Source organism: Dendrobates tinctorius, unplaced genomic scaffold (assembly GCF_039654945.1).
Source record: "Dendrobates tinctorius isolate UK_male_01 unplaced genomic scaffold, ASM3965494v1 ptg000039l, whole genome shotgun sequence".
NCBI lineage: Eukaryota > Metazoa > Chordata > Amphibia > Anura > Dendrobatidae > Dendrobates > Dendrobates tinctorius.
The window spans coordinates 8,159,832-8,182,946 of NW_027361707.1; the positions used below are offsets into that span (position 1 = coordinate 8,159,832).

The following is a 23,115-nucleotide window of genomic DNA, read 5'->3' on the forward strand; positions in this document are numbered from 1 at the left end:
TTTCTGTATGTGATAAAAACATCTGACAAACACACATAAAAACCAGAGGCCAGCAGATCATGTGAAAATATAATATTTGTGTCATTCTCAAAACTTTTGGCCATGACTGTATTCTGTTAATTTTTCTGTCATGGACCATACTAATGCCAGCAACTCCAGTTTAAACTAACTGTAATTTTCCAGATTCTTTTCCGTGTCTCAGCGACCTACTGGCATATGCCATCACTTTCTCTGTTCCTTCTTGCACCTGAGCCAGTACTGCCACCAATCCGTACAGGCTTCCATCAGTGCGAAGCACGAAGGTGATGGCTCCAGAAGTGCACACAGCTGAAAACCTTGATGATTGGCTGTGCTGCAACATTTCAACAAACTTTATTCAGGATCTGATCCTGAACAGAACAATGAACTTCCGGCAGATGTCTGGGTTCAGAGTTCAGCACCAAACGCTAGGTGTCAGATACAAACCTCAAACTATACAGTTCGGGTTAGCTCATCTCTAGGTATAAGGGCACGATTATAAGCACAACCTACTCGGTGTTAACTCTAACACTAGGAATGGGCTTACCCGAATGGTAAAGTTCAAGGTTCATACCGAACACAGTGTCTGTGCACGGAACCCGAACATGGACTTCTCCTGAAGTCTGTTACTGTTTTGAGTTAGGTAGCCCAAACATACATTGTTTCCCAGTCTGTCATCTGTATAACAACACGAGAAACACTGGCTCTGATCGGCAGCAAGTTTATTACTGCTGGTCAGAGTGCTGCAGTTGCCTGACAGCTTGTGAACCAGCAGCTGTGACCAGGGAAAAGAGGTTACCGCCGGTTACAGGCCTTGGGGCTGATGAGTGTACTACTCTCATCATCGTACGCCCAGTCTCGCTGATAGCAGGAGAGTCTGATGAAAGTATTCACCAGCTGTTCCCTGTGCAATGAAAACAAAAAAAATTATGTAGGATCTCTTCTATTTATGCTAACCAACGTAGGCAACTCCGACAGCTGCAAGTTGCAGCACTCAGTGTTATCTTGGCTGGTTATCAAAAATAGGCGTCCCCAAGCTGTTTTTTTTTTTTTTTTTTAAATTTATTTAAAAAGAAAAAAAAAAAAAAAAAACAGTTTGGGGTTCCTCCCATTTTTTGACAACCAGCCAAGCTAAAGCAGACAGCTGTGAGCGGTTATTCTTAGACTGGAAGGAAAGGGACTATTGATATTAGTCCTCCCCAACTTAAAAATAGCAGCCTGCAGCTGCCCCAAAAAATGCGCATCTATTAGGCGCACTAATTCTTGCTCTTTGTCCGGCTCATCCCACTTGCCCTGGTGCGGTGGTAATTGGTGTAATATTTGTGGGGGTCGATTTCAGCTTTGTAATGTCCGTGACATTAAACCCTCGGCTTCGTAATGGAGAGGCATCTATAATTTAAAAAAAACAAAACAAAAAAACCCCGGTGCCGTGACCCCTCTATTTTTTATAACCATCCAATAAAAATCCACATTTTTCTTATATGTTAATGAGCTGTTAAGATCTATGGGCTGGACCTAGATCTTCCCGAGAATCTACCTCAAGAGCTTATTTTATATGAAAGATGTTGTTACCAGTGGGACATGTCGATCAGGAGAACAATCTGTCAAGGAGATTGATGTCCGTCCCACAGATCTTCACAGCTCATTTACATATTAAGAAAAATGTGGATTTCTCTGGACTAAAACATCGGACTGCATATATCAAGGTATCATTTTATTCACCTTTCTGTGCCCTACGTGTCCATATAGACGAGTTAGGAGGGAGGATCCTACTGAGAGATTCCCTTTAACGCTATATATCAGGATATTGTCAGCTGCAGGAACATTACTTTTGTTTTATGGCTGCGTTTGCTTCTCTTCCATGCTTGATCTGAGTGGGCTCCTGCAGCAGCTGCTGTGGCTGCTAAACCTGCACTTACACCCATGCTCTTAAAGGGATGGTCTTTTTTAAAATTGATCACTTAGGGACCCAAGAAAGTGGTGAAAAAGAAGCAAATTAAAAGTCCCTTAAGTATCTTTTAGCTTATGTAAAACTCTAATTACTAGTGAGATAATAGCTGCAAACGCACTAATGGAAAAGACTCTCCAAGGAGACTTCGCTTTTAATTTATCCTCAGAGTTTAAGTAACATGCGACTTTTTACATTGCCATCAGGTGCGGCCTCCTGTAAGTAATGGCAGTGGCTGCATATCTTGCCTGAAGAGCACATGTGCATCTGCCATGAATGTTCGGGATCTTTTTAATCACCTCTTTGATCCTAATTCTATCTCCTATTGCAATGAAGACCAAGAAGTATATATACAAAAATCCTCAGCCATGTCCCCCTCTTCCTGTTCACTGTCCTGTGTCTGGCCCACAACTTAAAGCAAATGCCCCCCCCCCTTTCAAAAAAAAAAAAAAAAAAAGAATTTGCTGAAAACATAAAAAGAGAATAAAAACTTTTAATCCCCCAAAAAATAATCAAAAGGGGCCAAAGAATATAAACAGTTTGAGGTTTTTCAATATGTGAACTAGTCGGACTTGGTGGAAATTCTGCCGCACATTGGCACTAAACGGCAAAAGTTGGCATCGGCACTAAATATGCAGAATTTGGCATGGGCACTAAATTTGCAAAAGTTGGTATCGGCACTAAACTGCAAAGGTTGCCATTGGAACTAAACTGCAAAAGTTGGCATCAGCACTAAATTGTCAAAGTTGGCATCAGCACTAAATTGTCATAGTTGGCATCAGCACTAAATTGTCAAAGTTGGCATCAGCACTAAATTGTCAAAGTTGGCATCAGCACTAAATTGTCAAAGTTGGCATCAGCACTAAATTGTCAAAGTTGGCATCAGCACTAAATTGTCAAAGTTGGCATCAGCACTAAATTGTCAAAGTTGGCATCAGCATTAAATTTGCAGAATTTGGCATCGGCATTAAATTTGCTGAATTTCCTGTATAGAAAAGCGAGATAACTGAAGTAATTATCAAGTCATATATGGGAAGTCTGCAACGCTGGTCAATTTTGTAAAATGTCATCCATCACGGTGTTGCCGGACTTTTTTCTGCTGTGTATACGTCGCATATCAACATCCCTCAACTCTTACAAATCCATGACGAATCTTAACAAAAAAGAAAAAAAACTGCAAAGAAACGGGAAGATCCAAAAGGCGTAGAGAAATTACCATCATTTTAATCATCTTAAGTTATTACAAGACAGAAGTCTCCCTCCGAGGCGATCAGTATTGTGCTTTCATTACAGAAATCTCAGTATATACATAAGAAACTACTGTACAGCATCTGAGATCAGGAAATAGATATATGGAAAGGTTTTTCATTTTATTTTTTTTTTCCGATTTAATTTACAAAAAGAAAAAACAAAAAACAGGCTGTAAATAAATAAAGTACAATCCGTGAAATAACATTGTTCTACATCACAACTCTCTGCATATTGTATCCGCTGTGCGATCGAAACCAAGCGCGAAAATAAACGGCAAGAACTATTGCAAAGTGAAGCCTGAGATATAAGTGTGGATATTGGTCATTGGTAGAACACCATCACCGGACGCGCGCCGGCGATCCAGCCTCATACACACAGGAGCCGACGGATCCTCATCCAAGGCTACATTTACGGCAATGGGAAATCAACATGTATAGAAGGTACCGCGTCATAAGCCGGCGGCCGGAGCGCTAGGGTTTCCACCCCGTAAAGAAAAGTTTTCTTAGCTCTAAAAGTTCTTTGCCAACAATTACAACCCATTTCTCCAAACATTTTTGGCAGGGCCACAAAAATTATTCATTGTCCAAGGAATATGCCCGGTGGAGGGGGGAATTAAATTCTGTACCATTCCTTTAAAAAGTAGGTGGAGTACAAATGATGACAGTGAAAGGATCACTCGCCACTTGTCATGTCTTGGAGAAGATAATCCCCGAAATTCGACAAAGGCTTTTGCGATGACACCTGCCGCCAAAGTTTCTTTGGTGCCGAAATACAAGGGATTGGACAAGTTGCATTGCGACCTCGAGGACCCTGCAACAAGAAAGTTGCACAAATCTGAAAAAAATTGGGCTTCTTGAGACTTGCAGTACCCTCGAGGTTGACCCCTTTCACTTGTGCTGCCCTGCGATGTAGCAACAGCACTCAGCGCACAGTGACCGCGGGACAAGTGTCGTGGCCAGAGTTGTTGTATAGTGGTAGCGAGATATAGGTGCGGAGCTGACCTCTTTCACTGCCATCATCTGTACTCCAAATTAATATAGCCTAGACCGGGGAGTAGCAAGGTTTTTAAAGCTACTTACGTGAATTTTTTTTCTTTTACCAGAATGAAGACAAATCCCCTAATAAAGTGATTGATGAAGTTTCATAAATTTCCATAACAGACAAAATTGTAAAAAAAATAAATAAAAGTTTAGCTACATACACAAGCATATATATCTGATATTCGGAGTGTAACTGGCCACCATACGCCACAGACATGACAGCCTGCGAATGTTATTGAGGTCTAGCCTTCCACCGATGGGCACGTTAAGTCTATGAAGGGGATAAGCAGCTTCTGAAAAATTCTGCTCATCGAAGAGGAAAAATAGGGGATTGGCCAAAAATGGTCCAACTTGGACAATCCTATTTTTTTTATCTGAATTATTCTTCCTTATAGATATTGCCACCTAAGACCAGAGACGGGTCTCATATAGGGACAGATCTACTCTAGATATCTAAATTAAAATGCCCCCCCCCCAAAAAAAAATTCCACGTAAATATTTTGGAAGTCTGGAACAAAGGAGGCTTGGACACCCTAGGAAAGAACCCAATGTAGCATCAGAGAAGTCAATGGTCCCACCAAGTGCAAATAATCTATTTTACCTTTGGACACCAAAAATGAAACTATTAGAACCATCCTTTGGGGGGAAACAAACCCAAAATTCACAAATATATTTGTATCAAGTGAATAGAACAAATCAAAAGTGACAAAAAAAAAGTCCAACAGGGAGTCAAGATCAGGGTTCGTTTTCATAGCAGCTGTGAAGAAACCGCGGAAGAAATCCTCCAGAAAGTGCAATTGTACATCTACAGCACAAGACGACCGGGTCCAGTTCATCAAAGTTCACGTGGACAACGTACATAACTTTATTGACGACCCTCGGTGAACAACAGCAAGTGACCGTATACACAAAGTTCATGGAAATCACGTCTTTCCACAACATAAGCCACAATTATGGACAGGGATATTCCAGTGTTTAGGACTCTTCCAGTCTCGAGAATTGGTGCAGCTCTACCTGACGGGCATTATTTTGGCAGGGTAATGTTGTCTTCTCGCTGTCCTTCTTCCTGGTAAAGTTGGGGAACGTGAAGGCCGATTATAGTTTGTCGATAATAGTCACCAGTCTGGGAACGTATCAGGAGTTTTGGTCAGTACCGATACGTTACCATTGGTCTCACACTTTGAAGATCTTAGAAATATTTCGGAATTATGTAAAGCAACATTTCAACTTTTCACCAAGGAGCTTCATAGTTGCCCAAAGATTTACGCCCTTGAACCCTACCGGAGTTCTCCGACCGTTCTCCACTATTCTGTTTTGGCCATGGCAAAAAATATACCTAGATTGAACTGGATGTTAACCAGGGGAGAAGACACTATAACTGGTAGCTGACATAGTTGCCAGTTATAGTACTTTCTATGTGGTCAGTGGCTCAAGCCATTTCTCCTCGCTTGTAACGTTGCCACGGCCAACACAGGCTCCGGCTACAGCCGAGTGGATGACAGTACGGACGTAATGTAAAAGTCCATGGGAATTTTTGAGCTTATAGGAGTTTAAAGTTTTTGTTCACTTAGGTTTGTTTTAAAATAAATAAATGTTCTCCAGCGTTGTCTCCGCCGCTGCTCCGGATGCCTTTTACTGTTCGCAACAGCGCTCTGGCCATCAGAGTCGCTGAGATCACAGATTGTCTGCTATGGTCACTGTAGCCAATCAGGAGCAGCAGTGCTGGACCGGGGGTGGGTGGGTGTGAAAAGAAAAGTTTTTTGTATTTTTATTTTATTTTTTTAAAACCAAACTGTAGATAAGAGACCACACTTTTCAAAACCCCCAAAACCCCTTTAGGGTATATGCACACTGAGCATTTGCAGCAGTGTTGGCAGGAAAAATTCTGTGCATCTGAATAGATGAAAAACTGCAAAAACGCTGAACGGATTGACCTGGTGCAATAAAAAAGAAAAAAAGAAAAAAGATCTGATGGTTCAATTCTGCAAGGAAAAAAAAAAAGCAGCGTGTGTATGAGACTTCACAACTCCCACATTTTGCTGGTACGGTAAAATGTTGCAGGTTTTTCTTTTTCATGGCAAAATGCAATGTGTGAACAAGTCCTTATGTTTTTTTTTTTTTTTTTTACCAGATTTTACCCAAAATAATATTTTAAAGTCTTGATTTCACAGGTGGGATGTAAGTTAAAATCCAACATCCAAGTATGTTCCTACAGCTGCATATCTTATACTCTAGTCACATCCAGAGCTGCAATAAAACTTCTTCTGCTGCATTCTACCCGCAGAGTTGACATTCTACACTCTCAAGTCGGTACAATTGAGAAGAAACTAAGCAGCACGTCTCTAACACAGCAGCTCATACACTGTACAGACCCATTGGTGGGTATGAGCGAGAGACGTTTTCCCAAATTCGGAAGGGGACTGGAGAGGAATAGATTGTGTAAATCAAGATACTTTATCAAAACAGCGCCACTCTGGTCAGCAGGCAGCGAGTGGTATTGCAGCATTAATTTAAATGAGACAGACTGAGCAGAAATATAATGCGCAGCCCATAGTGTCACAGTTCTTGGATGCAAGCAGCCATGTTTTTTTTTTTAAATATTTTTTTTTTTTTTAACCCCGGGACACTTCAATTAAAATTTATGAAATCTGAACAAATGAGTCAAACTAGGGTAAAAGGTGAACAAAAAAAAAAGAAAAACAAAACTGAATTCTGATAAAAACCCATAGTGGTCCCTTTGAGGTCCCAAGGATGTCATGACGTTGGCTTCAGTTCTTAAGAAATGACCTAATGGATTTAAAGGGATATTCCAACCAAAAATATTCACCCATTCACTAGGCAGATGAGGGTTACATCGGCTGATTGATTGGGGTCCCCTAGTCTAGCGATTGGTAAGGGTTACATAACTCCATTCCCTCACTGATCTGATAATTATCAACTTTCAAGTGGATAGGTGATGAAAGTTTTTGGCTAGAACACCCTCTTTTACAGCTGGTCCCACGTGGAGCTATATTTGGGGCACGATGTGGATCCATTTAAAAAAAAACAAAAAAAAAAACAAAACCCTTTATGATGGGATTTTAGGAAAAGTTTTTTTTAAACTGTTCTCATTTGACTCCGTTCTGATCTGTTTAAAAGATTCAAGAGTTGGAACCATGTGACAAGGTATTGCCCCGCCCCCGAGGTACCATCACACTTGATTTATTAAGGACAATGCACAACCTTGAAGGCAGGTTTTCCCTTTAAAATGCACTGATAAGCTTTGCATCAAAAGCAGTATTTTACATCAGATGGCTTACAAGCAAATCGCTTTCAGCACAGGAATTAGAAATTCTGATGTTAAAAAAAAAAATATTATAAAAAAAAATAATAAATTACTTTCCCCCAAAAAAGTAATTAAAATTAAAAAAGGGATTTAACTCTGATCATGCACCAAGATTTTTCTTGCAGTGGGAAGAGCATTCTTAAGTCTCACCGTCAGCCGCGGCAGTTATACTTTTTGAATAGGCTGCGAAGAGGAGTGGGGGGATGGGAAGTGACAACTGCAGTGAGCACATCTCCAGCTCTCTGTGGTTGTCGTCTTAAATTTGCTTTTTGGCTTAATAAAATAGGCAGGACTACTACTTCATCATTAGGAATACAATACCGCTCCCTATATAAAACAACACAAGGGCGAACGGATGAAAACATTTCCGGATATGACAGCAGTAGTGTGTCTGTAGTGGAAAGTTATTGCTGTAAACTAGGAAAGCAAAAAAACCCCACACAAACCGCATCTCGCGGACAGTAACGACCCCCCAAAACCCTATAATCTATATTTTCCCTAAACCATCATGATTCTGCTTGACAGTAGAGACAACGCAATGTATATCATGGAAGAGAGGTTGCTCGGGGGCGGGGTTTCCCAGTGATCAGAGGTGCAGCCATGCTTTACAGCAGTGCTGTGACAGATGCTACAATATTAAAATGTTTAAAGGTAAGCCGTGATGCAGTGACAGCCGTGAAGCCATGTTCTTTGTAGTCTTCTGTGTCATGGTGTTTGGTGTGCCCGTGTCGGAAAAAAAAATGGAAGACTGTACTGAAGCGGAGAGGCACGCGTTTCAACCATTTTATCTTTTAGCAGCTTGAGAAAAATTAAAAAAAAATAAAAAATAAAAAAAAAAAATCAAAATTTCTCTGTACAAATAATAATAATAATAAAAGTATAAATTAAAGCCGGCATGCCTCCAGTCTGTATTCAGTGAAAATTCTTGGCACCCGGGTTCCCCCCCCGGTGGGATCATGGCATCAAACGGCGGCTTTGTCACTGTAGAAAGGAGTGACGTGGAACATGTAACAGTGCGTACAGACACGGACCGGCTTCATCTGCCCGTATCGCGGTAATGGAGCAGAATGGGAAGAGCAGCGAGAACAAAAGATCTGGAAGAGAAGAGAAAAAAAAATACATTATTTTTTTACTGATGCGCTTTTCTATATATTTTTTTCTTATTTGAAATAAACCAGTGAAGACTTAAAGCATTTATGGGGTTTAATAAAAATGTTTTTTGTCTATGGGCGCAGACTGGACGCAATGGGTAAGAGGAAAAGTTTTTAGGCCCTTGTTCACATGTATCGGAGGCTCCGATTCAACACACAAAGCCATTTCTCTTCAGAAAACAAAGGCCGACTATACAGAGACTGGCAGACCCCCGACTCTGCTAGTTCAAGGTTCACAGCTAAAAGGGGCTTATCCCACCAATTACAAGACAGCACCCCCATCTATCACAAGAATGGAGTCCCTGTATGAATAGAGCGGTAGTGCACATGCCTGACCACAGCTCCATCCACTTCTAGGGGAGCGGTAGTGCACATGCCTGACCACAGCTCCATCCACTTCTAGGGGAGCGGTAGTGCACATGCCTGACCACAGCCCTGACCACAGCTCCATCCACTTCTAGGGGAGCGGTAGTGCACATGCGTGACCACAGGTCCATCGACTTCTAGGGGAGCGGTAGTGCACATGCCTGACCACAGCTCCATCCACTTCTAGGGGAGCGGTAGTGCACATGCCTGACCACAGCTCCATCCACTTCTAGGGGAGCGGTAGTGCACATGCCTGACCACAGCCCTGACCACAGCTCCATCCACTTCTAGGGGAGCGGTAGTGCACATGCATGACCACAGCTCCATTCACTTCTAGGGGAGCGGTAGTGCACATGTGTGACCACAGGTCCATCCACTTCTAGGGGAGCGGTAATGCACGTGTGACCACAGGTCCATCCACTTCTAGGGGAGCGGTAGTGCACATGCCTGACCACAGCTCCAGCTCCATTCACTTCTAGGGGAGCGGTATTGCACATGCGTGACCACAGCTCCATTCACTTCTAGGGGAGCGGTAGTGCACATGCCTGACCACAGGTCCATTCACTTCTAGGGGAGCGGTAGTGCACATGTGTGACCACAGCTCCATTCACTTCTAGGGGAGCGATAGTGCACGTGTGACCACAGGTCCATCCATTTCTAGGGGAGCGGTAGTGCACATGCGTTACCACAGGTCCATTCACTTCTAGGGGAGCGGTAGTGCACATGCGTGACCACAGGTCCATCCACTTCTAGGGGAGCGGTAGTGCACATGTGTGACCACAGGTCCATCCACTTCTAGGGGAGCGGAAGTGCACATGTGACCACAGGTCCATCCACTTCTAGGGGAGCGGTAGTGCACATGTGTGACCACAGGTCCATTCACTTCTAGGGGAGCGGTAGTGCACATGTGTGACCACAGGTCCATTCACTTCTAGGGGAGCAGTAGTGCACATGTGTGACCACATGTCCATCCACTTCTAGGGGAGCTTTAGAGCACATGAGTGACCACAGGTCCATCCACTTCTAGGGAAGCTTTAGAGCACATGTGTGACCACAGGTCCATCCACTTCTAGGGGAGCTTTAGAGGACGTGTGACCACAGGTCCATCCACTTCTAGGGGAGCGGTAGTGTACATGTGTGACCACAGCTCCATTCATTTCTAGGGGAGCGGTAGTGCACATGCATGACCACAGCTCCATCCACTTCTAGGGGAGCAGTAGTACACATGCATGACCACAGCTCCATCCACTTTTGCCCAGGGATAACTCCGCTGCCCCTCGTCTGTCCTGTGCCCCCTATAATCCTGACCGTGCAGTGAGATAATGGACAGGAGCAGAATGAATAACGAAAAGGAGCAGAACCGTCCATCTTTACAGTTCATTTCTATCAAAGCCGCCGTTATTTTACCAGCAGAGACGTCTCCCGGGGCCGGCGATCGCGTCATGATTCACCACGTCTGTGAAATATATGTGTAAGCGCAATACATGGAGTACAAGAGCGGGCGCGAAATATATCTGCTCATTATACAGAGCTGCGCCTGCGGCCCGCGTGGGGCGACATAAACCATTTCCTAATCCGCAAAGTCATCGCCTTTGGCCGTGGAATAGAAGTTGAGCACTTTTTTTGGCCAACAGTAAATTTGCTCATTATTTGCGCTATTGGTTTTTTGGTGCCAATTTTCAGTTATTTCAGGAACGAAGCTTTAAAAATGTAACTCGGCTCCTAGTGACTTCATAGGAGACTAATGTTGGACACAGATGAGTAGGTCCATGTAACATCTTTTTCCATCGTTTTTTACTCCGGCTAATACACCCATGGATGAGGCGATCAGGGCGAGATTCCTCCATAGCCAACCAGATCACAGATGAGAGGATAGCAGCGGGAGAAGAGTGGTCTGACCTTGTGGCAGGCAGTGACCAGGCGATTTTTATCCCTCCTGTGAGGACACTGTGGATTGCCCTCACATACAAATACATCCAGTAAGATCAATTTCAGCAGTAAAGAAATAAGATTCCTTGAAATCTCAGTAACTTATAAGAAAGCAGCTCGTGGTGTAATTCCAGGGATAGTCTTAATGTTGGAAGCTATATGTGGATTGGGGCCAACTTCCGAAACGCTGGGGTTCCGACCGGCTGAATGGCGCGGCAGTCGATCATGTGCACACCCGCTCCATTCACTCTTAATAGAAGCGTCAGAGATAACGGAGTCTTCCGACAATCACTTACCTTGCCGCAACTGCGACAGTGGTGTTTCCTGCGGATGACGGTAAAAGGGGCTTTACACGCAGTGCACAGACTGCAGACTTCATCCGGTACCCAGTCGGGAGGATCTGAGGAACACAAAACAAAGGTTTCGAAAAAAAGTCTTAATAAATTTAAAAAAATATATATATTTACAGCTCCCCTATGTGTCTCCATGGTAACAGACTACAAATAAACTCTGTGCGGTCTGATCCTGCAGTCACATTTTGCACACAGATGGAACAGTAAACTGGAGGCAGAAACAAGGGAGACAAAATAGATTTTTTTTTTTTTTTAAATCCGTCTTCCGGTTCTAGAGAATGGGCTTTTTTTTTTTTTTTTTTTTACAAAGTGGGCGTGGCTCAAGTGGTACTTATGCAGAGCAGGCTAAAGACACACCCCTGAGGAGCCAGTGAGCCACGCCCCTTAGCATTACATAAAAAGTGCTCAAATCTCTGAAACCGTATGGCGGATTTATATACAGCAATAATGGGGTAACTGATATATCTAAGCATAACTAGGCAGAACTGCTGAGGAAAAGAGTTTTCCCAGAAGGACTCAATGAGAAAGCCACCTGGCGAAACGTGCGTCAGTGACTTGGGTTTCCTTTCCGGTGTCAATCCCAGCTATATTGTATGTCTGCTTTTCTGGATCTTTGCTGATAAGAGAACATTTTGATGAAATTGTGTGAGCCCATCTGCTCCATGACACAGAGAGCTCTTCAGACAAAACCTACATTGTCAGTATGATCTCTTCTTAGCCTAGGCCTTAGGATCCAGCTAAACTCTGCTCTAATTAGGCCACAGATTAGATGAGAGCAGAGTAACGCTGCTGCATTCCCGACCAGTGAGAGGCGAGTCTTCACAATATGTTCTCTTCTGAAGAAGCTTTCTCGTCGCTGGCAGATGGGCTCAGACAATTTGTTCAAAATTTATAAGACCCTGAGATGTATAATTATAGACTAGATTGCAGTAACGCAGTTCAACATTCATATATCTGTTCCCATATCCCGAGAGTATAAGCCGTACGTCCTACAGGATCTAAGTGCATATGTATACAGGAGGGTCAACCCCCACAACTGCCAAGAGGAGGCTCTTCCCTACTGGACAGCATGAACGTGCGTCAGGGCGACAACGCTGGTTTTCCCTAAAGGCTGCCCTTTTCAAGAACAAGCGCAATAGGTCAGTGGATACCTTCAAAGTCCCCGTCCCGAGCCTTGGCGGCCAGCTCTGAAGACGAGATGGTCTCCTGGCAGAGCGCACAATCTTCTAGTGCCGCGCTCCTTAGTCCCTGGCTCACTGCAAAAAAACGGCAGCCGTCAGTCACTTCTCCAAACCAGGAATGGATGAGCGCTCTTACAGAGAAGATCCCTTCCCAGTGCGCACGGCTGGCCATACACAGATTTTGGCGCAAGCAGACGAACATCTAAGGTGTACAGAGGTGGTCCTGACTCTTCGTCACTTTGGGGTCCTTTAACATGAATATGTCTAGCAATGATGCCCCTTTTAATTACTAAATAACAGATGTGCGTCCTCAGATCTGCCTATCATAATTGTATTTATACAAATGGTTATCGGGGACTTTACTGATGACCGGTGTATGAGCTTGGTGGGGGTCCGGCCCCGACACCCTCTCCAATCAGCTGCTGACTGGATTTAATGTACAGAGCTGCTTGATCCACCCTGTACCTTGCTTACGGAGCTGATATCAGCTTATCCTGGGGGGGTGCAGAATGTCGGACCCCCACTGATGTCCTATACTAAGGATACGTCATCAATATGCAACCCTTCTAAATAGAAAAGGGGGGTAAGCGTTCAGGCTCCACCATGTCGCAAGCCATCATGCCCACTCCTGTTTACCCCCATATATTTGATGGGCATTTTTCCAGTATCTAAGGGATGAGGAGAAAGGGCTGTATTTAGGGCACCCACCTCTCAGTGCCCAATGGTAAACACAGCTCTGACTACACGTTGAGGGATAATACTATACTTTTTATTTTAACCAGAGTAACCTAAAAAAAAATAAAAATGTCTCAAATATTACATTTACTACTTGCCACAAAGTTATTTGCAGTTTGTAAGAATAAATTACAAGAAGTTGAACCTCTGCCACATTTAATACGAAAAAGTTATGTGTTGCATTCTGTGCGATCACCACTAGAGGGAGACATTGCACAGTTTATGGTACTTGCTCTCACTCCGAAAAACAGACAGCAGCTCTGTACCGGTCAGGAGACAGGCGTCGCTTTGGTAGTTAAGCCTAGTCACACTACAAGGCTTTTCTGTGGGTCAGACGTGGACTTACAGGGTAGCTTCATATACGTGAACAGCATTTCCTTCCTTCTCCACCAATTAAAGGGATTGCACAAGATAAAAAAAAAAAAAAACCATGGCTGATTTCTTTCATAAACAGCGCCATGAATTTCCACAGGTCATTTGCGGTATTGCAACTCAGCCTTTTTCATTTCATCAACGTTAAGCTGCAATACCAGTCCTGACACATACACAGGTGTGGCGCTGTTTTGGGAAGAGAGCGGCTATGCTTTTTTTTTTTACCCTTGAGGGTTGCATTGTGCATATCCCAATATCTATAATAACGCTGCGTACCTTTCTTCTGCTTCCGCTTGTCGTCCACTTCTTGCTTGGTGGCCATGACTTCAAACAGTGTCTTCAGGATACTTCTTAAATCGCTGGCATAATTAGTCTGCAACTGATCGGCAACTCCTGAGGGTCACAGAGGAGGAAGAACGGGCTTATCAGGGAGCTCAACCTACAAAAGGTGAGGGGCCGTGACAACACAGAGACTCAGACCACCATGGAGGGGTGTATGTCACTACCCAAAACACAGCGGGGCACTGCAAACTTACAACACACAGTCACACAACTTATGGGCCTTTATATGTAGTGCTAATTTTTAGGGTCTTTACAAGAGGGCATGGCTCACATAGTAATCCAGCACAAAGACACGCCCCCGAGGATCCTGCATGCAAGAGGGCATGGCTCGCATAATAACTAAGCAAATCAGCATAGAGACACGCCCCCGAGGATCCTGTATACCATATTCCTGGTACAGACCATGAACAGAGTCTAGTATACATGGCCAATAAGACACAGCCCATGGACTAAAGTGGTGTGGTATCTAGAACAAAAAAACAGAACTTTTGGAGCATTATTGCATTCTACGACTTGCACGTCACAGTAACTTGTGCGTTGCATTGCAAAAAATAGATATCTTGCAATTGTCACACTGGCCACTAGGGCTTTTTTTGTTTTTAGACTCATACTTCCTATTGTTTCAGGACACAACACAAGTACATTAGCCACAATGAAAAGACCCCGCCCCTATCTTTTATATTGAAGCATTAAATGAGCGCGTGCAATGGTCATTGTGAAGGAAAGGAGAGGAAGTGAGCTGTGACATCGCCTATTGTGACTGGTGGATCTTATGTTAGTAATCCCGCCTCTGATAAGAAAGCTGCTGAAAACTCTTCTGGAGAGGAAGTATGAGTGTAAAGAAGCCCCGGTGGCCAGTGGGAAAACAGCAAAATTACTAATTTTAGTGGGGACGCATCGCTCTGCATAGGAGCTGTAGACACAAAACACCAGGAGATTTTCAATCAAGATTGATTTCCGAAGTTAATTTATTGTAAATTTTAGCAATAATAGTTACAAAAGTATACATGCCCTTTTTTTAAAGTTTCATAAATTAATAGTACATATGAAAATAAAGCAAGGTTATAATAAATCTCATCAGTGAACTCTGCTTCTTTCTTCTCATGGACTGATAACTCATTCTCAATTCAGGGGTAAAATCTGAATTTAGCAAAGACAGTTTTTTCTATTGCTGAGATAGGAGATGGCAGTTGGTGCTTATAAAGTGCTATGGGGAGGGAGGAGCATGACAGGAAATGACAGTTGGTGCTTATAAAGTGCTATGGGGAGGGAGGAGCCTGACAGGAAATGACAGTTGGTGTTTATAAAGTTCTATGGGGAGGGAGGAGCCTGACAGAAAATGACAGTTGGTACTTTTAAAATCCTATGGAGGATTGAGGAGCTAGAAGTCGACAGACATTCTGCTGCAAGTTCTCATAAAATGAGTTACAGTTCTCCATAGAACATCATGGGCACCAATTGTCACCTATCTCAGTAATGTCAGATTTTCTGTCAATTGAACATTTTGATATCTGTCCAGGAGGAGAAAAGAGCAGATTAAGAAATAGGGTGTGTTTCATTTTTTCTTTTAAAAACAGCACCACTCTTGTCCATGGCTGCTCCTGGTACTGCAGTTCATCCCAATTAAAATAAATGCTGCAATACCAGACTCAGCCTTTACTCATAAGAGGCGCTATTTTTTTTTCAGATCCTGGAGCATTGGTTTAGTGTTATTTTCTCCCTCTATATGTCAATCATCTTTTTATCACGTATGTGCATAAGAGGAGTCGCGTCTGGAAGGTGCAGAAAAGCGAGCGCTCCGTGATGAGTGCAGGAGGAGACACACCTGAGATGCAGACAAAGAGCCGGTGAATGAGGTCATTACTGCTGTGGAAGCGGGAGCGGATCTTTTGTCTGGAAGCAATCTTTGCAGCCTTCAGCGCCAGTTGTATTTCCTCCTGATCAATGTCATCTGATGAGCAGGAGCTGGTCACCAGGCTGCTGGGGAGACATGACAGAGGAGGAGGAAGAAGAGGAGAAAAATAATAATGATCAGCAGCAGCAGCCAGACGGTTAATGATGTAGAGGAAAGGTCAGGAGAGCGCACCGTCACCACACAGGAGACATACAGATTTCTATCACAGCGTAAGGAGCCTGACAGCCATCATTACCATAGACACAATGTGACAATCGCAGGATGAGACTAGGGCATTGGTCATTCATAGCCGTCCAATCATCAAGAAGAAAAACTTCCAAAAAGGGAGGAGTCAGAGATTCCAGAACACTTTTCAAACCAGGAAACTACAAACTGCCGACCACTCCATATAAGGGAACGTGGTGATGTCACAAATCACACACGGCCCAAAGGCCGAGCCGCCTACATCAGACCCCCCAAAAATGAATTCAGACCCCGATATAATATTGAGCTGTCCACGGTAGAGGAGGAGAGGCTGAGCAGCCACGAAGCAAAAAGGAAGAGTGACTCATGCATTGTGCTTGCGCCAAACGGAGCGGGTGCGATCCGTCCGCCATCGCTAGAAGTCCCAGTATGTCCGGAACAATTTTTTCTAAACCATTTATCCTATTATCTTTGCCAGTGGGCTACGGAAAGGTTTTGGATGCTGTGTGGTATGGAGGAAGCCCCCGCATCTGTGGAGAGTCAGCCCTTTACTCCCCTTCTGCAAAAGCATCACATTAATAAAAAAAAAAAAATAATAGAGGGAATTAACTCAAATATTGCCCCCCCCCCATGTAACGTACTGCAGCAGTATGGGGGCACTGTACGGGATATGAACCAGTACAATAGGAGGACACTTGCTCTCAGCAGATCACTTGTTAGCTTTGCTGTATAGGCTGTGACAAAATGAGTCATCTCATGATCCTTAGAGGGTGGGAGAGTCTATTGTACGGATATAGGGCTAGATAAAGTGAATAGTGACACTATACACGGATAACGTTCTGTATGAAGCTCCACTGAAGGAGAGGTGGCAGCCCAAAACCTTCTGGAAACTAACAGTCTATAGAAATGGCTCTGATGATTACCTCCCATTCACTGCAGCTGGTAAAAATCAGCCCCTAATACTGTCCATACAGACAACACGGGAAGACATCCGCATGGGGGTTCTCATACAGGCCCTCCATCCATCGGGTCCAGTGCAACCTCTTGGAACTGTGAGTGGCCAGGGGACAAAAAGAAGGCAGACCCCAACACTCTCTCTTTGCTATGCTCCCCACAATTTATGTGCACCCCTCCTCCATACAAGTCAGTGTAAGGGGCTCGATTAATTAAAGAGCTGTAAACTGCAGCGCCAGCGACTCACAGATCCATTACTAATGTCTAACCCTGAGATCAATGTGACGACGAGCAGCGTGTCCGCTCCCGAATCACTGATGTGTCAGCAGAAACAACGGTGTCATCACCAGATCAGGAGCAGCGGCTAATGGATCATCTGTACAAGCCGAGACCAGACCGCTGCGGAGGGGTCCGCACAAGCCCCGAGACCAGACCGCTGCGGAGGGGTCCGCACAAGCCCCGAGACCAGACCGCTGCGGAGGGGGCCGCACAAGCCCCGAGAGAAGACCGCTGCGGAGGGGGCCGCACAAGCCCCGAGAGAAGACCGCTGCGGAGGGGGCCGCACAAGCCCCGATAGAAGACCGCTGCGGAGGGGGCCGCACAAGCCCCGATAGAAGACCGCTGCGGAGGGGGCCGCACAAGCCCCGATAGAAGACCGCTGCGGAGGGGGCCGCACAAGCCCCGAGACCAGACCGCTGCGGAGGGGTCCGCACAAGCCCCGAGACCAGACCGCTGCGGAGGGGTCCGCACAAGCCCCGAGACCAGACCGCTGCGGAGGGGTCCGCACAAGCCCCGAGACCAGACCGCTGCGGAGGGGTCCGCACAAGCCCCGAGACCAGACCGCTGCGGAGGGGTCCGCACAAGCCCCGAGACCAGACCGCTGCGGAGGGGTCCGCACAAGCCCCGAGACCAGACCGCTGCGGAGGGGTCCGCACAAGCCCCGAGACCAGACCGCTGCGGAGGGGTCCGCACAAGCCCCGAAACCAAACCGCTGCGGAGGGGTCCGCACAAGCCCCGAGACCAGACCGCTGCGGAGGGGTCCGCACAAGCCCCGAGACCAGACCGCTGCGGAGGGGTCCGCACAAGCCCCGAGACCAGACCGCTGCGGAGGGGTCCGCACAAGCCCCGAGACCAGACCGCTGCGGAGGGGTCCGCACAAGCCCCGAGACCAGACCGCTGCGGAGGGGTCCGCACAAGCCCCGAGACCAGACCGCTGCGGAGGGGGCCGCACAAGCCCCGAGAGAAGACCGCTGCGGAGGGGTCCGCACAAGCCCCGAGACCAGACCGCTGCGGAGGGGTCCGCACTAGCCCCGAGACCAGACCGCTGCGGAGGGGTCCGCACAAGCCCCGAGACCAGACCGCTGCGGAGGGGTCCGCACAAGCCCCGAGACCAGACCGCTGCGGAGGGGTCCGCACAAGCCCCGAGACCAGACCGCTGCGGAAGGGTCCGCACAAGCCCCGAGACCAGACCGCTGCGGAGGGGTCCGCACAAGCCCCGAGACCAGACCGCTGCGGAGGGGTCCGCACAAGCCCCGAGACCAGACCGCTGCGGAGGGGTCCGCACAAGCCCCGAGACCAGACCGCTGCGGAGGGGTCCGCACAAGCCCCGAGACCAGACCGCTGCGGAGGGGTCCGCACAAGCCCCGAGACCAGACCGCTGCGGAGGGGTCCGCACAAGCCCCGAGACCAGACCGCTGCGGAGGGGTCCGCACAAGCCCCGAGACCAGACCGCTGCGGAGGGGTCCGCACAAGCCCCGAGACCAGACCGCTGCGGAGGGGTCCGCACAAGCCCCGAGACCAGACCGCTGCGGAGGGGTCCGCACAAGCCCCGAGACCAGACCGCTGCGGAGGGGTCCGCACAAGCCCCGAGACCAGACCGCTGCGGAGGGGTCCGCACAAGCCCCGAGACCAGACCGCTGCGGAGGGGTCCGCACAAGCCCCGAGACCAGACCGCTGCGGAGGGGTCCGCACAAGCCCCGAGACCAGACCGCTGCGGAGGGGTCCGCACAAGCCCCGAGACCAGACCGCTGCGGAGGGGTCCGCACAAGCCCCGAGACCAGACCGCTGCGGAGGGGTCCGCACAAGCCCCGAGACCAGACCGCTGCGGAGGGGTCCGCACAAGCCCCGAGACCAGACCGCTGCGGAGGGGTCCGCACAAGCCCCGAGACCAGACCGCTGCGGAGGGGTCCGCACAAGCCCCGAGACCAGACCGCTGCGGAGGGGTCCGCACAAGCCCCGAGACCAGACCGCTGCGGAGGGGTCCGCACAAGCCCCGAGACCAGACCGCTGCGGAGGGGTCCGCACAAGCCCCGAGACCAGACCGCTGCGGAGGGGTCCGCACAAGCCCCGAGACCAGACCGCTGCGGAGGGGTCCGCACAAGCCCCGAGACCAGACCGCTGCGGAGGGGTCCGCACAAGCCCCGAGACCAGACCGCTGCGGAGGGGTCCGCACAAGCCCCGAGACCAGACCGCTGCGGAGGGGTCCGCACAAGCCCCGAGACCAGACCGCTGCGGAGGGGTCCGCACAAGCCCCGAGACCAGACCGCTGCGGAGGGGTCCGCACAAGCCCAGAGACCAGACCGCTGCGGAGGGGTCCGCACAAGCCCAGAGACCAGACCGCTGCGGAGGGGTCCGCACAAGCCCAGAGACCAGACCGCTGCGGAGGGGTCCGCACAAGCCCCGAGACCAGACCGCTGCGGAGGGGTCCGCACAAGCCCCGAGACCAGACCGCTGCGGAGGGGTCCGCACAAGCCCCGAGACCAGACCGCTGCGGAGGGGTCCGCACAAGCCCCGAGACCAGACCGCTGCGGAGGGGTCCGCACAAGCCCCGAGACCAGACCGCTGCGGAGGGGTCCGCACAAGCCCCGAGACCAGACCGCTGCGGAGGGGTCCGCACAAGCCCCGAGACCAGACCGCTGCGGAGGGGTCCGCACAAGCCCCGAGACCAGACCGCTGCGGAGGGGTCCGCACAAGCCCCGAGACCAGACCGCTGCGGAGGGGTCCGCACAAGCCCCGAGACCAGACCGCTGCGGAGGGGTCCGCACAAGCCCCGAGACCAGACCGCTGCGGAGGGGTCCGCACAAGCCCCGAGACCAGACCGCTGCGGAGGGGTCCGCACAAGCCCCGAGACCAGACCGCTGCGGAGGGGTCCGCACAAGCCCCGAGACCAGACCGCTGCGGAGGGGTCCGCACAAGCCCCGAGACCAGACCGCTGCGGAGGGGTCCGCACAAGCCCCGAGACCAGACCGCTGCGGCGGGGTCCGCACAAGCCCCGAGACCAGACAGGGAACACTGTGGGCAGCAGGGGAACATGATGGCGGCAGACATCATAACACACCTCACCTGCTGCAGAACCTCAATACACACACACACACCTCAGCTGCTGCAGAACCTCACTTTACACACACACACACACCTCAGCTGCTGCAGAACCTCACTATACACACACACCTCAGCTGCTGCAGAACCTCACTATACACACACACACACCTCAGCTGCTGCAGAACCTCACTATACACACACACACCTCAGCTGCTGCAGAACCTCACTATACACACACACACCTCAGCTGCTGCAGAACCTCACCACAGACACACTCACACCTCAGCTGCTGCAGAACCTCACCACAGACACACTCACACCTCAGCTGCTGCAGAACCTCACCACAGACACACTCACACCTCAGATGCTGCAGAACCTCACCACAGACACACTCACACCTCAGATGCTGCAGAACCTCACTATACACACTCACACCTCAGCTGCTGCAGAACCTCACCATACACACTCACACCTCAGCTGCTGCAGAACCTCACTATACACACTCACCTCAGCTGCTGCAGAACCTCACTATACACACACACCTCAGCTACTGCAGAACCTCACTATACACACAAACCTCAGCTGCTGCAGAACCTCACTACACACCTCAGCTGCTGCAGAAGCTCACTACACACCTCAGCTGCTACAGAACCTCACTACACACCTCAGCTGCTACAGAACCTCACCACACACCTCAGCTGCTACAGAACCTCACTACACACCTCAGCTGCTACAGAACCTCACCACACATACACACCTCAGCTGCTGCAGAACCTCAGTAGACACACTCACACCTCAGCTGCTGCAGATCCTCACTACACACACCTCAGCTGCTGCAGAACCTCACCACAGACACACTCACACCTCAGCTGCTGCAGAACCTCACCACAGACACACTCACACCTCAGCTGCTGCAGAACCTCACTATACACACACACAAACCTCAGCTGCTGCAGAACCTCACTACACACACACACACACACACACCTCAGCTGCTGCAGAACCTCACTACACACACACCTCAGCTGCTGCAGAACCTCACTACACACACACCTCAGCTGCTGCAGAACCTCACTACACACACACCTCAGCTGCTGCAGAACCTCACTACACACACACCTCAGCTGCTGCAGAACCTCACTACACACACACCTCAGCTGCTGCAGAACCTCACCACACACCTCAGCTGCTACAGAACCTCACTATACACACACACCTATCAGCTGCTGCAGAACCTCACTATACACACACCCCTCAGCTGCTGCAGAACCTCACTATACACACACACCTAAGCTGCTGCAGAACCTCACTATACACACACACACCTCGGCTGCTGCAGAACCTCACTATACACACACACCTCAGCTGCTGCAGAACCTCATAATACACCTCAGCTGCAGATCATAACACTTACTAAAAGGTTCTGGCCGATTGCTTCACCCCAGACAGCAGGAATAAATAGTGGCACAGACACAATCCCAATGGGAAACACATCACATACACCACAATCTGTTGTCGCTGAGATTTACACCCCATCCAGAGCGAGGAGACGAGCAGCCGGGGAGTAACAGGGCGACACGTCTGGAGTCTGTGCAGGGAAAGGCTCATCTGTCTGGAGATGAAAGCTCGGCCACAAGACGACACTAAGAAGCCTCCTGTACAACGGTCTATGACTAATACCGCAATCCTCCTGCCAATAACACCGGCGAATCAGTGGAGACCTAATCCGAATAATTACACCACACATTACTCATCAAGCAAAGACGTGAGATCGGCCCCCCCTGATCTGCAGATGTTCCACAGGAGAAGCTCGGAGAAGATAAGCAGCTGCTGTCATTATCTAATAACGCTTTTGCCTCCTTTATCCACTGTGTGGCACTATCGCCAGCTGTAGAATGAGTTAACTAAGAATCTATCAGTGAGGTGGGTCAGAGGGGAGAGTTTATATCTCTTGTCTGGGATTTTCTGAGCTCCTCTTAGCTGTTCTTTGACAACAGACGGCATCATAGCATTATACAATATACACACACACACACATTATATATATCTATATCCCTCACATGAGACCTCGTTACCAGCAGCACAGAGGACATAAGCGATGCTCAGGAGGAAAGAAGTCTAATGTTAGTACAAGGAGGAAAAAAAAAAAAAAAAGATGGAGCACGTTGTGACAGGACAAAATAGAGAGAAGAGGAGCAGCGTCATCCAGAAGATCCAAGGCCGACTGGCGGACCCCGCGGGTCTCCAGCTTAGAGGCGAGAACAGAATTAAACATTCACTGTGTATACTTTTCTCCCCAAAGTAACCTGAAATCCTGGTGATCAGCTTTAATCCAAGAGGACACCTAACAGAAAGGGTTCAGTTCCCCTACACTGCCCCCACAGGGCATATTCAGTATTACAGAGACTCAGGCTGACGTGGGTATAATCTCATCTACTACCACATTCCTAGAGGAGACCCCATTTATGGTGGACCCCACATCACCTGGTGTTACCGATTATATGGATCTTCAATGTTAATCATTGGGCTGTCATAGACCCCAGGATACAGCGTATTACAACTGCCTCTGTACGGACCACCAGGAATACTGACATTAACTACTTCACTGCCTTAGACGGGCAAAAGCCCTGACATTAACCTTTTGATTGTTCTAGACCACCAGGGATACAGACATCAACCCCTATAGTGCACTGGGCCACAAGAGATACTGACACGATCCCCATCACTGCAC

The 23,115-nt window shown here is 48.2% G+C and overlaps 1 protein-coding gene across 4 annotated transcripts in view; it reads right to left on the reverse strand.

Moving 5' to 3' along the window:
* Positions 1 to 3,170: 3,170 nt before the first annotated feature.
* The window catches only part of ZFYVE28 (zinc finger FYVE-type containing 28), a 159,602-nt gene continuing 139,657 nt past the window's right edge, over positions 3,171 to 23,115 (reverse strand). For 2 of the 4 annotated variants that reach the window (XM_073574457.1, XM_073574455.1), the window contains 5 exons: positions 15,837 to 15,988; positions 13,946 to 14,062; positions 12,533 to 12,637; positions 11,325 to 11,428; positions 3,171 to 8,676 (listed from right to left, as the gene is read on the reverse strand). In XM_073574457.1, the coding sequence (XP_073430558.1) occupies positions 8,545 to 8,676; positions 11,325 to 11,428; positions 12,533 to 12,637; positions 13,946 to 14,062; positions 15,837 to 15,988 (610 nt within the window). In that variant the 3' untranslated portion in view covers positions 3,171 to 8,544. Of the gene's footprint in view, positions 8,677 to 11,324; positions 11,429 to 12,532; positions 12,638 to 13,945; positions 14,063 to 15,836; positions 15,992 to 23,115 lie in introns of all 4 variants that reach the window. The other 2 variants (XM_073574456.1, XM_073574453.1) reach the window with 1 other exon arrangement.